Source organism: Anoplolepis gracilipes, unplaced genomic scaffold (assembly GCF_047496725.1).
Source record: "Anoplolepis gracilipes unplaced genomic scaffold, ASM4749672v1 Contig18, whole genome shotgun sequence".
Taxonomy (NCBI): domain Eukaryota; kingdom Metazoa; phylum Arthropoda; class Insecta; order Hymenoptera; family Formicidae; genus Anoplolepis; species Anoplolepis gracilipes.
Genome location: NW_027328669.1, coordinates 1437430 through 1450676, shown reverse-complemented (window position 1 = coordinate 1450676; position 13247 = coordinate 1437430). Strand labels below are relative to the sequence as shown.

At 33.4% G+C, this 13247-nt stretch overlaps 1 protein-coding gene across 4 annotated transcripts in view; it reads left to right on the top strand.

Moving 5' to 3' along the window:
* LOC140675700 (cytochrome P450 4C1-like) overlaps positions 1–13247 on the top strand; it is a 147315-nt gene that overhangs the window by 67961 nt on the left and 66107 nt on the right. For all 4 annotated transcript variants that reach the window (XM_072910327.1, XM_072910328.1, XM_072910326.1 and 1 more), the window contains 2 exons: positions 1982–2075; positions 9248–9350. In XM_072910327.1, coding sequence (XP_072766428.1) covers positions 1982–2075; positions 9248–9350 — 197 coding nt within the window. The remainder of the gene's footprint in view (positions 1–1981; positions 2076–9247; positions 9351–13247) is intronic.

Below are 13247 nucleotides of genomic sequence, written 5' to 3'. Positions count from 1 at the left end.
ATGATTGGTTACACACTAAGTCCGCGCATGTGCAATTCATTTTAACCCACGCTAAGATTAAAGGTGCCAACAGAGAGTTGTGCTACTGTATATACTGTGACAAAACATTGCCTTAAATACGCGAAATCGACGTGAGAATATTTGCGAGTCGATACGCGGTACGCAAAAATTACGTGCATTACGCGGGCGGCACATGGTATACGAGCTCGCTCACACTAAATAAAAGCTAAGTAAAACACTAAACACGATTATTACTCGAATGAAATCGCGACACTAATTACGCAAATTCATCGTCAGCGGCTACCGCTAGTAGTACGAGAACGAGCAGTCGAAGATGCATCGCGTATGCGGAGTGGCCATTGTCTTGGCCGGTCCTTTTCGGCCCTTCGCTCTATCCTTGACCTAAAAAGTGCAGCATTTATTAAGACGGTAGCAACTAATCCGTAATAAGATCCGAAAAATAAACATGATGATAGTAATAATAATGAAAGTTATTCACCTGGCGCAATCTATTGCTCTTTTGCTCCACGGCCTCCGCTACTTATCGTCCTTAATCCTCGTCAATCTTCCTCCTCGGATGAGATCTCGTCAACTGTCGCTGTCAAAACCACCAAAACGGTAGCAAGATTGTAAAAATTCGTTTGATATATCAAACGGGCGCTTTCTCTCTCAAACAAAGAAGACACAGGCTCCAAAATATCTTCCGCGGCCGGACCATTCGGCCTTTATGACACACGAGAAAAATATCACGTCACAATATATATATATATATACAGGGTGTCCCATTTTAATTCCTCTCAAGTGGTGTAATTAAAACACATAGTTATCTTTAAGAAAAAATCTGAATTTGCAACTAGCAGTTACACATTTTTACTTTAACATAATTATGTGTTTTAATTACACCAATTGATTTGTCTTATTATTCTGTGCATAAAAGTATTGAGGTAAGATAATAGAAAAATGAATATTTTACGAGATATTTTGTATTTTATGTCAAAATATTGCAACTTTGAAGCCTTATAACTCGAAAAGTACTTCACGATAAAACATTTGATTATAGTGTTTTGGAAAGCTCTCGAGATAAGCTACAGGAATATGCAATAATATATAGGGTGTTCCATTTAAAAAAATCGACGTGACCTTCACATGACCTTCAAATGAAAATTCAAGCTCAAACCATGGTACCATCTTATGGCCCCTCGAAACCTTACAACTTTTGTTCAAAACGTTTTTTCCGGCAACGTTTACTTTTCAAGATATTTCACTGGAGGAATTAAAATGGAACACCCTGTATATATATATATACATAATATAATATATATATATATAATGTGCGTGCGTGAGTGCGTGCGTGTAAATATGGAATGGAAAAGGGCGGAGCCTCTTCTCCTACATCTTCACCCAAAAAAAACGAACCTAATTCAACCCGTATTATTCTCATACATATTATATGTTAAGAATTTTGATCTCGCTTTGCCCGAAAAATTGGAGACCTATGTAGAACTGTGCAATCTTTTACACTGGATAGTATAGGCTGAAGATTTCTTTTTGCATTCTTAAATGATTATCAACTTTTCATGTGAAGCGAAGTCAAAATTATTAATGTATGTATATCATGTATGAGAGTGATAAGGATAGTTTCTTTTTAAGGAATGAGAATGCAGGGGGAGAGTTGCAGAGAGTCCCTTTTTCGCTCATACTTATACTATTCTACGCGAAGTGAGAACAATTATTAACATATTATGTTGACTGTTTATTATAATTTTTTTTGTTAATAACTTTTTAATAAACAAGTTGAATAAACAACAAGCAAGTTAAAACTTTTACAACTTTTACTTTTTAACGTTACTCAGGGTGATGACTTTGATAATATGTGAAAATTGTTGAAAATGTCGAAACTGACTCCCTATATTTGCATGAAAATAAACATTAAAAAATTTTTATAAATATTGACTTAATTTTATATTCCATAAATTTGCAGAAACTGCCATGGGCACTTCCTTACAAAGTATGAATATATTTCAGAAGCAATACCGAGATGCAGTTTATGATATGATTAATATTATAGCCTACAGGTAAATGAAATAAATATGTACATTAAAATACATAGCATAAGACACGATCTTAATGTTAATAACGAATTCGGCCGCTTGCACTGACTGTGCTCTAGTGCTACCATGACATGGTGCGAGTGTAGAACTATCTCTATGTAGCATTAGGAAAATGTGACCAATCTTGGCGCAACATTAACTTAATGCGGCACTGGGGCAAAGCAAGAAAATATTTAAATATTAATATTATTATTATTTTAATATTTTTTATTACCATTAAGATATTCGTTATTATATAAAACCTCTTTATCTGAATATTTATTAATGATATTCACGTAATCCTTAAATTTCGGCCTTTTTTCTTTTATTGTATTTATTAAAATTTTTTCTATTATTTTATCATCACTATTACTTTCTAATAATTCATTTATAATAATCAACTTTACTCTTTTTTCTTTATTTTCTACTTTTTTAATTACATTGAACAGATAGAACCAAACTGCACTGTCAGAAAAGTCAGTGCAACATTTTCTGCTCTCGTTCAATTTTTTTCGTTTGTCCAAATATAAATTCATCACTATACTAGGGCAATTTTTATTCGTTGAATATACCAATCTGATTGCACTAGGACAGTGTGCACAAATTGAATATATGGCACTAGAAAAGTTCGCACTCATAAGTAACACTATCCAATTGACACTCACCAATTCGAATGAAACTTAACATACTTATTAAACACTGAAAAATATTGAACACGAATTTTTTGTTTTTGCTAAATACGCATTTTAAGGGTAGAAATTACCCCTCAATTTTCCATGGGGATAGGAACAGCTATGGTTAATTATTTCCGAAACAATACATTTTCTGAAAAAAGTGCTCAGGACCAAAGTTATAGGGTTTAAAGTGATGCACTTGATGGTGACCTTGAATTGACCTTGAGATCGATTTGCAAGGTCAATTAAATTTGCAGATAATTAATCGTTGGCGGACTTTTATCACATCCTGTATCTATAATCAGTGATTTCGTGCGTCTAAATCTGTCTTCAGAATTGATCTGTTGCATTATTTTCCTAAAAAATCTGACGTGGTGGGAAAATTTTAGGAGGTAAGAAAATGTAAAGTGTTACCCTAATTGTAAGTTAAACATTACTCTCATACTATATTAGAATAATATCTTCAATTTTTTCTGATTTTTATTGCTACTCTGAAGTTATCCGCAGCACCTTTTACTTTTTATTTTGTGTTAAGATTTTATTCGGACATATGATTAATTGTCATTTTAACAACTGTCGTTGACCAAGCATTTCCCAAAGTTACTTCTTCATCACTTATTTTCTATGAGGTATCTTACTCGTGAATTTCAACGTATCTTCAACCGTGATTTTCACTACTTGGGCGAGTGTTTATTGTTTATAGTTTTACGTCAATTGTTCTCACGACTGCTGTTTCTCGTGAATGTTTTCAAAATTCTTTCGGAGAGTATTTACAGTAAGTACTTTTTCACCATTTGTTCCCATGACTATTTTTTTGTGTTAATTTCATTGGAGCTTACCATCACAAACTCTGCTTTCTGTGAATTTACTTTGAATCTCTGTTATGATATGTTCGCGAACGGTCCTTACACTAACTTGCGCGCGCTTATCGCTGCGCCAGCCAATCAGAGCGCGCCAACATAGCCGCACGACGCGCTCGAAAGCGCTCGAAAATTAAACCATCTTTTCTAAAAACAGTCGCCCGAGGGGTAACAAACAACAACAAATAACAAGCTACTGTAACAAAGAATGACTTTGAATTTAAACATAACAATAAAATAAGCGCGAAGAGAATTCGAGAATCTTCTCGAAGCTTTGTTGCTATAATAACTCCCTCGCACAACCGCTTCTTCGCACTTGATCGAACGCTTTAGTAGAGATAGTGTGTGATACTCTGTATAAAGAAAACGCGAAGAAGAACCTGCTCTCTTCTTAATTCCGTCGCTCGCGGAACGCGATTTCCGTTATCCGCTAGATAACTACTTTTAGTTTCGACTAGATTCGCGGCTCAGCTCGAGACTCTGAAAACTGGTTGTACATAAATCGCTTTATTAAATTCACGATTTGACTCTATAAAACGAGTTCGCTATTCTCGCCTCGCATTCCTCTTTTCCGCTCTCGCACACATGATATTAGTATTAAAGCATTGTTAATCTGCAAAATTTCATAATGTTACTAAACCCGAAAAATATTTTAAAGTTATTGTGCCTCACTTTCGAGAACCCAGTGTATAGTATAGAATCTAGAATAACAGATGAAGAAAGATCATTCGCTTCTTAACTAACAGATTTGATAAAAGACGCTATCAATTTTAATATTTAAAGAGACTTATGATACTTTAAGCTTTACTGATGTTAGTGTCATTCCTAATGCTGTTTTAATTGAAGATGATTCAGAAGATGTTTCGGAAGTTGCGCAAGACGATAGAAAATTCAAAGAAATTGTAGACATTGATTATAAGAGGAGAGCAATTAAATTTTGGCGATCTGGAAAAAGGAAAAGAAAGAGTATAGAATCAGTCAAAAACCGATTTAGGAAAGTTACAAATGAAAAACAACTGTACAGATGGGAAGCACAAGTTATGAGGGTGGGTCAAGGACTGATAAATTGTTATATATCTTTCAATACGTTCTACATCAATTTAACAGTGCATCTGATTGAAATCTAACTATTCACGATTTAGATCTGAAGAGTTGGGCTTTGAAAACAAGAGAAGTTCATTTATCTTCTCAATTATTTACGGCTTCATCGAAATGGATATATAATTTCAAAATACAACATGGCATTGTTTCAAGAAAGATAAACAAATTCGTGACACAAGCGCATGTTTCAAATAAAGTAGGACTATTGCAAGAAGCTTCCAATTATGTGAGTCAAGTGAAATTAGAGATAGGCTTACTAGGAACAGCAAACGTTTACAATTCAGACCAATCAGGGTTCAATTTGGAAACACATGTTGGTCGTACATTAGCATCGAAGGGTTCTTTAAAAGTAGAGTATCTTGCTCAATCTCTGAATTCTTTGACCCACAGTTATACAATACAGCCTTTAATATCTGCTGACGGTATCTTGAAATCCCCCTTATTAATAGTTTTACAAGAAACAAGTGGCTATTTCGGACCAATAGTACAGAAGTCAATGTACAAAGCGGATAATATCTTCGCTTTCGCCACAAAATCTGGAAAGTTGACATCCGACCTTGCTATTAAATGGTTTGAAGGTGTCTTCTTGCCTGCTGGCGAGAAGTCTGTTTTCTGTTTGGACTCTTGCTCAGGACAAACAGAATAGAAATTTGAAAATACAAGGGTGGTAAGGAAGTAAAAATCCTTACAATTCCTGCCGGAACAACTGACTCCACTCAACCATTGCATGTCTACGTATTCAGACCGTGGAAAAACTTTCTGAAACAATTTTCAGACCTAATTCTCTTATACAATTATGATATTAATCTACATTTGAGGAATAACATTCTCAAAATTCAATCATTAATCCACAATCAATTCTCATCATCCCGATTCAAAAACATGATTAAATACGCCTGGTGGAAAAGTGGATATATCGAAGAAAAACCAGATAGATGTGAAACATCTGTTGATTTCTGTTTAAAGAATTGCGGTACAGTCTGCAAAATCTGCAATGACATTGCAGTAATAAAATGTGCGTGGTGTACTAACTCTCTGTGTATGGAACATTTTTTTGCGATAGAAAATGAAGCTTTCCCTCACTATTGCCATGAAATAAAGAATAATGTTAATTATTGTGGAATATATACTCATAGACTATGAAAAGAAATTATGAAATCTTACCTTCAGTGGCTGGATCTGGATCACATCTTGCCTTTACTGGCTAGATCTCGATCACATCTTGCCTTCACTGGCTGGATCTCGATCACATCTTGTCTTGACTGGCTGGATCTTGATCACATCTTGCTTTCACTAGCTAGACTCAATCATATTTTGCCTTTACTGGCTGGATCTCGATCACGTCTTGCTTTCACTAGCTGAATCTCGGTCATATCTTGCCTTCACTGGCTGGATCTCGATCACATCTTATCCTATTAGAACAGATCATTAACTTCTATTTCCTTTATTGGTCAAATCACTGATCTTGCCTTCATTGATTAGATCAATGAACACTTTTAAATTCCAGAGGTTTGTTTTATCTAAAAACGTCAAAAACGTTTATTTTGCACATTTTCACCTTGAAAATTAATCTCAAGACCAACTTTAAGATCAAGTATATCACTTTGAATTTTACAACTTTGGTTGTAACATTTTTTTCAAAATATGCATCGTTTTGGATAAATACAAGATTCTACAAAAAACTGATCATCAAATGACTCTTTTGGATCAATCGGACCACCCACGTTTTGAACGTAAAATTTTACGCTCTATCGATTCTCGGGGTTAAAAGTAGGCTATTCCCTTTGAAAAACATGAGGTGATCTTCAATTGGACCTTGCAAATCGACCTTAAGGTCAACTCAAGGTCACCATCAAGTGCATCACTTTAAACCCTATAACTTTGGTCCTGAGCACTTTTCTCAGAAAATGTATCGTTTTGGAAATAATTAGCCGTAGCTGTTCCTATCCCCATGGGAAATTGAGAGGTAATTTCTACCCTTAAAATGCGTATTTAGCAAAAACAAAAAAACACGTGTTCGATAATTTTCGGTGCTTAATAAGTATGTTAATTTTCATTCGAATCAGTGAGTGTCAGTTGGGTAGTGTTACTTGTCAGTGTGCACTAATGCAAGCGGCAGAATTCGCTATAAGGCGCGCAATCGGCTCGTATATTTGAACGAGCCGTTACAAGAGTACCTTATTAAATTACACAAGCCGACATATGATCCCCAAACTTGTACATGATTATAAAGATTTTTGGAATCCCAAAATCAAATTTAATATTTAAACTAGTCTGTCATGTCAGATTTCCGAGATAGCCCAATTTAAAAATATTAAAAAAGTTATTTTTAGATTAGAATAATTTTGAAATGAGAAGTGATAGGACAATTTGACCAATAGGTTTGAGCTTACTGTTAGTATGAAAAAATCTAATGAAATCAATTGTTATTGTACACTCAAAAAATTAAAATAAGGAATACTCCATATACTTGTGCTAAACTTGTTGTATCTTTTAATACACACTAGTAGCTATAGTTTTTGAAATATTTAAAATGTTTATTTGTATAAAAAATGCAATATTTGTATAAAAAAATAAAAATTTAGTATACTTTAATATAATTTAATATATATCGTCTATTATGCTTCAATTTTTTTTTAAAACCTGTTTGCGTATTAATATATTATCTTTATCTATTTCATATTTTAATCTTTCCTGTATTATCTTGCATTATTCTTGCATAGTTTATTATGCTTATTGTATTACTTATTATGTATAGTGTAGATTTTGTATGTTAAAAATGTTATACCGTGATAGTTTAAAGCTTTGTCTTTGTCTCCTTTTTTATAAAATAATACATCTCCAATTTTCTGGGAAGTTTCTTTCCCTTTCCAGATTCTCTGTATAATTTCTAGTTACTTATGTTTTGTTTTTACTCATGCAATATAGGTTTGTATTTTACTTTATTTTCTCCTGTTGTCTTCTCTTTTTACAGTTTCTTTCTGATTTTTCAATATTATTAGAGTAATATTTTCCACTATGCTCCCTATCTGTTCTCTTTCTTCTGATGTCACTCTTTTCTGTTCTGAAGAAATCCTATGAAATGCTATCTTTACTCTTTCTCCGTAATCCATCTTGAAATATTCTTTTTTTTCTTTTTATGTTCATTTATTTCTACATTTTTGTGTTCTGACTTTCTTGAGTTTTCTTTTTGTTTCCTATTTCTATAGGCATAGATCCTATTGGCATAGATTCTTTTACTTCTATTTTCTATTTTCTTCGTATTCTTTTAGTAGGTTTTTATCTATTTTTACTTTTCTTTTTCTCCTTAATTTTTTCTTTTTATTCTTATATTTATTCCTATATTCTGCTCCATCATTTTTTCTCTTCTAACATTTTTTTTAATAGTTAATTCTTTTTTGTGTATCGACATTTTTATTCCTTCTTTTAGCTTCATTCATGCTTCATCCTCAAATTTAAGTTTATCTTCTTAAATTCTTTAAAATTTTTTTTTCTTAATTTTTTCTTCTGTCTAAATTTACTGTTTGAAATTATCTTAAAGTCGTTCTCTCTATCCAAAAGAGATTGACTTAAATTTTTTATTTGCACCTCAAGATTGGTAATTGATTCAATTTTATCCTTTCTTCAACAATTAATCTTGCTTCTGTATTACTGATTAAATAATCAATTACTAATAAATATTTCGCGTCTACATAAATTAATTCTCTCTCCTTATTTCCATTCCATCTATTTCTATTCAATATATCCCATTTTCTCTCTTCTACTTTTTTCAGAAAATTCTTGCCTTCTATTTACTATTCTATCCTTTGATTTTTTTTATCTTGTCTCTATCACACATATCTTCCCAAATAATTGTTTTTTGTCCTATTTTATTAAAAGACTTTCTTTATTATCTTCAAGTATTAAATGTTTGATTTTTTCATGATTTTATATTCCCTTCTTATTATACGTTGTTATAATTTTCTAACTATTTTTTCCTAAGATTACCCTCCTTATTTGTACCCTCTCTTTATTTCTACTAACTTCATTCTAGTCTTGCGACATTCCAAAAACCTTTAACTTTCTTTATTTTTAAATCTTTCTTTTCTTCTTCCAAAAGGATTAATCTTTTTTTTGCTTATTTGCATACTAGCTGCTTTTACAAATTTCCTAACTTGTATGACTTTTCTCTTTTTTCCTTTTAATTTGCTCACGGATCTTGGAAAAGTGATTGTGCTTTTTTTCTCCATTTACTCATTAATTATGAGCCTGCAGAGTTTTGTCTGCTCCAAAAATTTTGTTTCTTTAAATCTTCTTTCATTTAAATCGATTGGTATCACGTCGTAAGGTCCCCTTGTTAATCTTCTACTTGTATATTTTTATTTGCTTTTCTCTTGCTTTACTCTTAGATTTTATTTGCAACTTTATTCATTGTTATTATTTCAAAAAACCAAAATAAAAAAATATAAAAATATTAGTTTTTGTATGGACAAGCCACAATTAACAGATAAGAAAACAATAGATAATAATATTACTTTTTTAGGATTGTAAGACCTTGGCTTAAAAATGAGACAGTGTTTGCACTTACATCAAAAGGCAGAATGCACAATAAAATATTAAAAATATTGCACGGATTTACAAAAAAGGTAAGAATTACTATTTATAATAAGATTAAAGAAAACAGAGCGACAGAGATGTCTATCTTGTTCTTGTTGTTTAATAGTGTATTTCTGTAAAAATACCAGAGAGAGTTATCTGATTACATTAGTAATGATATTCTTATTCTATCGCAGATGATGTCTCTTGCTTTTATATAAAATTTTAACATTTTTATTATTAGTTATAATTAAATAATGTATCGTATATTTTTTTATATGCAATATCTAGTAATAATCATTTCCCCTCTTGTGTATATTTAGAGATTAAATAAAATCTAAAAAAATTAAAAAATAATAAAAAACTTTTTTAAATATTAAAACCTCTACGATCCCAACTTTAATGATCACAACCTTGACGTGATGTAGAAGCTTAAGTTTATTACCATCTAATAAATGATTACCTATTTGTTATAGACACTTGTACATATATCAGGAGTAATCAAAAATTGATTTTTTTTATCTTAACAAGAAAAGGTATTGAAGTGTCCCCTTCCGATTTTAATGCGCTTTGAATATGTTGTAGTCAAAGTCAAAATAGGAGACACATTTTTTTATACGTGCCCATATGGCCGTTAAGGGAGTGAAACACTCTCTTGAGAAAAATCGGTTTTTATATTTCTGAGCAAATGCCGTCGAAACGGTAAGAGATATAAAAAAAAGTTTCGAATAAAAGTTTCATAATTTTTAATATACTTTAAAACTGCATAATCAGATTTTTTTTAAATGAAGGGTGGAAGGGGGATTTCGAAAAATATGACATTTTAGAAAAATCTGACGAAAACGAATTATTTCATGTAAAATAAGTAATTAATAAACATTAAATAAATATTATTTTTACAATTAAAAATAATATTGAATGTATAAAAATAATATTTATTAATTATTTAAAAATAATAATAATGTGACGGACTCCTTTTTGTTTGTCGTCGAAAGGATAGCCGGAATCAGGGTTCGCGAAAAGGGTAGAGACACAAGGTAAATTGGTTCTGCTGTAATGTAGTGTGTGTTTATTTGTCAATGTATGTATAGTGTGGTGGTTTATGTACAGTGTATATGCGTGTATGGTGTATGAGTATGTGTGAGAGACAATTGATCACGTGGATACTATTTACAAATAGTATGACAGATGAGATATGAATTGCAGCGAGCGCGTGGCCCGCATGTACCAGTGTGTTGTTATTTACCAGGCGTGTTGTTCGCTTTAAGAGTCGGAATCGGAATGGTATCTTTCGGAATGCTGTCGATCTTTTATTCAGATTGACAGCCGGTTAATTACCCTTTCTCGCGAGGTTAGCTCCGCTTTTCGTGCGCGAAGGAGGAAGCCGGATCTTTCAACGCGCGGTGTCTCGGCGTTGTTGGTTACGAGCTCGTTCGGTTTGGCTCGGGGTTTTAGCCGAGCGTTGTTTACGGCGCAGGCGCCCCAGTGTGAGCCATTATAACGACCGTTGTTTGAGCGTTTAAAAAAAAGCGCTAAACTTTGCCCTTGCCCGGCGGATGTTCTCCAGATGGCCGAGTTTCAACGGATCGACGACCAGGTAACGAAGGGTTCCGCGTTATAGTAATAATAATAATAATAATAATCAAGACACAAAATCCCGCAAATTACAGACCCATCACATGTTTACCAACATTATACAAATTAATAACAACCACAATATGCAAAAAAATTAAAAAATATATCACACAATATCACATCTTCAGTGAAGAACAAAAAGGCTGCAGAAGAAACAGCCAAGGATGCAAAGAACAACTCGTAATAGACAGTATAATAATGGAACAAACAACAAAACGAAAGTTACACATGCTACATAGAGTATAATAAGGGCTTCGACACAGTCCCACATACATGGCTACAGAAAATTCTACAAATCTATAAAGTAAACACACAAATCCAATCATTCTTAAACACGATAATGCAAACATGGAGAACCAGAATATACCTTAAAACACCAACAAATACCATACAAACAGACGAAATAAAAATAAAAAAAGACATATTTTAAAGAGACTTACTTATTGCATTGTGGTTCTGTATGTGCATAAATCAGTTCTCCAATCTATTAAACAGTACAAAATACGGATACGACATCAGAAACAACAAGCAGAAGCAGTACACAATAAGCCACCTAATGTACATTCGGCAACAGAAATGCCTTAACGCGAAAATGAATTTTCCCGTGTTAAGGCCTATTCGTACTTCCACTCTATTATATTTGTATGTCATAACTATTGAATATCTGACAACGAGGTTTCAAAGCGATTTGACGCCAAATTCAAACTTTAATGTGTGACATATGTGAAAAAGTATCAAGAAGCGAGCATGAGGCATGAGTAGACTCTACGTCATAGCGTCAAGCGATGCCGTTTGTTGTTGTTTCGTTGTACTCTATTTGTAAGAGTGGCACTCTTGCCAGCTTAATAAAAAAAAGACGGAAAATAGTATATCTATCCTCTTCTATTTTTCGAAGTTAGCTGAAATGCGGCGCTTACACGAATGCACCTTATGCTTATGTGTGTTTCCCTTTCCACATCCCGTATCGTGAGAATAGGAGTACGGCAGACTACCAAAAATTCGGAATCTGGCATCACTGGTGCCGGCTTTTTGATTGAGCCGGCTTATAGTATAATGGCCGGCCGGTCTCCCACTTGTCTTTCCATGTCGAGTGGGGAGGTGGTCTGGTGGGAGAACCGAGGATTCCACGCCGTAGCGTGTGGTAGCGCCTAAAAGCCGTTATTTGCTCAGGAGTGGATGGTCAGCCCTGGTAACTCTGTTACATGTTAAAAAGTTATAAACGAAAAAAGTTTCATAAATAGGACATAATTTTTTCATATAAATAAATCATATAAATTTAATAAAGCGTACTTTTAACGGATTTATTTATTTAAATATGACACATTGAATGCGTGAGCAGAGGAGGGGTCCCGCCCCTCTTCCTGCACCTCTATCCCCTCCAAAAAAACTAACCCAACCGAATCTGTGTCTAAGGCATGATATAGATTTTGCTTGTAACACAGATTGTATCGGTGTGAGGCTGAATAGCTCAATGATAAGAGCAGTCGCCCGGCAAGTGAAAAACTCGGGTTCAATTCCCGATTCAGTGACTTCGCCCCAATATTTTTTCTCGTCTACATCTTTTTAGGGGGGTAAAGAGAGGTATAGAATTCTCAAAAATGAGAATCTATTACGTGGTGAAACACACCAGATAAAATATGTGCCTTGTGCACGAATCAAATTTCGCAAAAGAAGTAATTTCTAAAGCAAAACAGAATTAATTTCTAAATAGAAATTTTACGCATCAACATTCGCGCACAGCTCTCATTGCCAAGTCTATTATTGTTGTTTGACAACATATGTCAAGGTCATTGAAGCTGCCTCCCCTAAAGTATATAATTACCCAAAAAAATTATACAGTTATACAAAGTGTCCTATTTTATTGTACTATTTTTTTTATTTTCACAGGGTAGTTCGAAAAGTTTTCGGCCTGACAAAGAAAACACATAATTTTCAAGAAAATTTTTTTTTATTTTTCAATATAGTCTCCTTTCAACGCAATACATATCGACCAACGATGTTCTAATTTTTTTATACCTTCAGAATAATATGATGTCTCTAAACCTTCAAAATAAGCGTTCGTCTCAGTGATGACCTCCGTGTTTGAACTGAATTTTTTTTCAGCGAGCCATTTCTTTATGTTTGGAAACAAGTAGAAATCACTGGGGGCTAAATCTGGTGAATATGGTGCGTGTGGTACCAATTTGAAACGTAATTCATGGAGCTTTGCAACTGCAATTGAAGATGTGTGAGCGGGTGCATTGTCGTGATGGAAAAGGACTTTTTCTTTGCCAAATGAGGCCGTTTAGTCTTAATAACATCGTTCAGTTGCT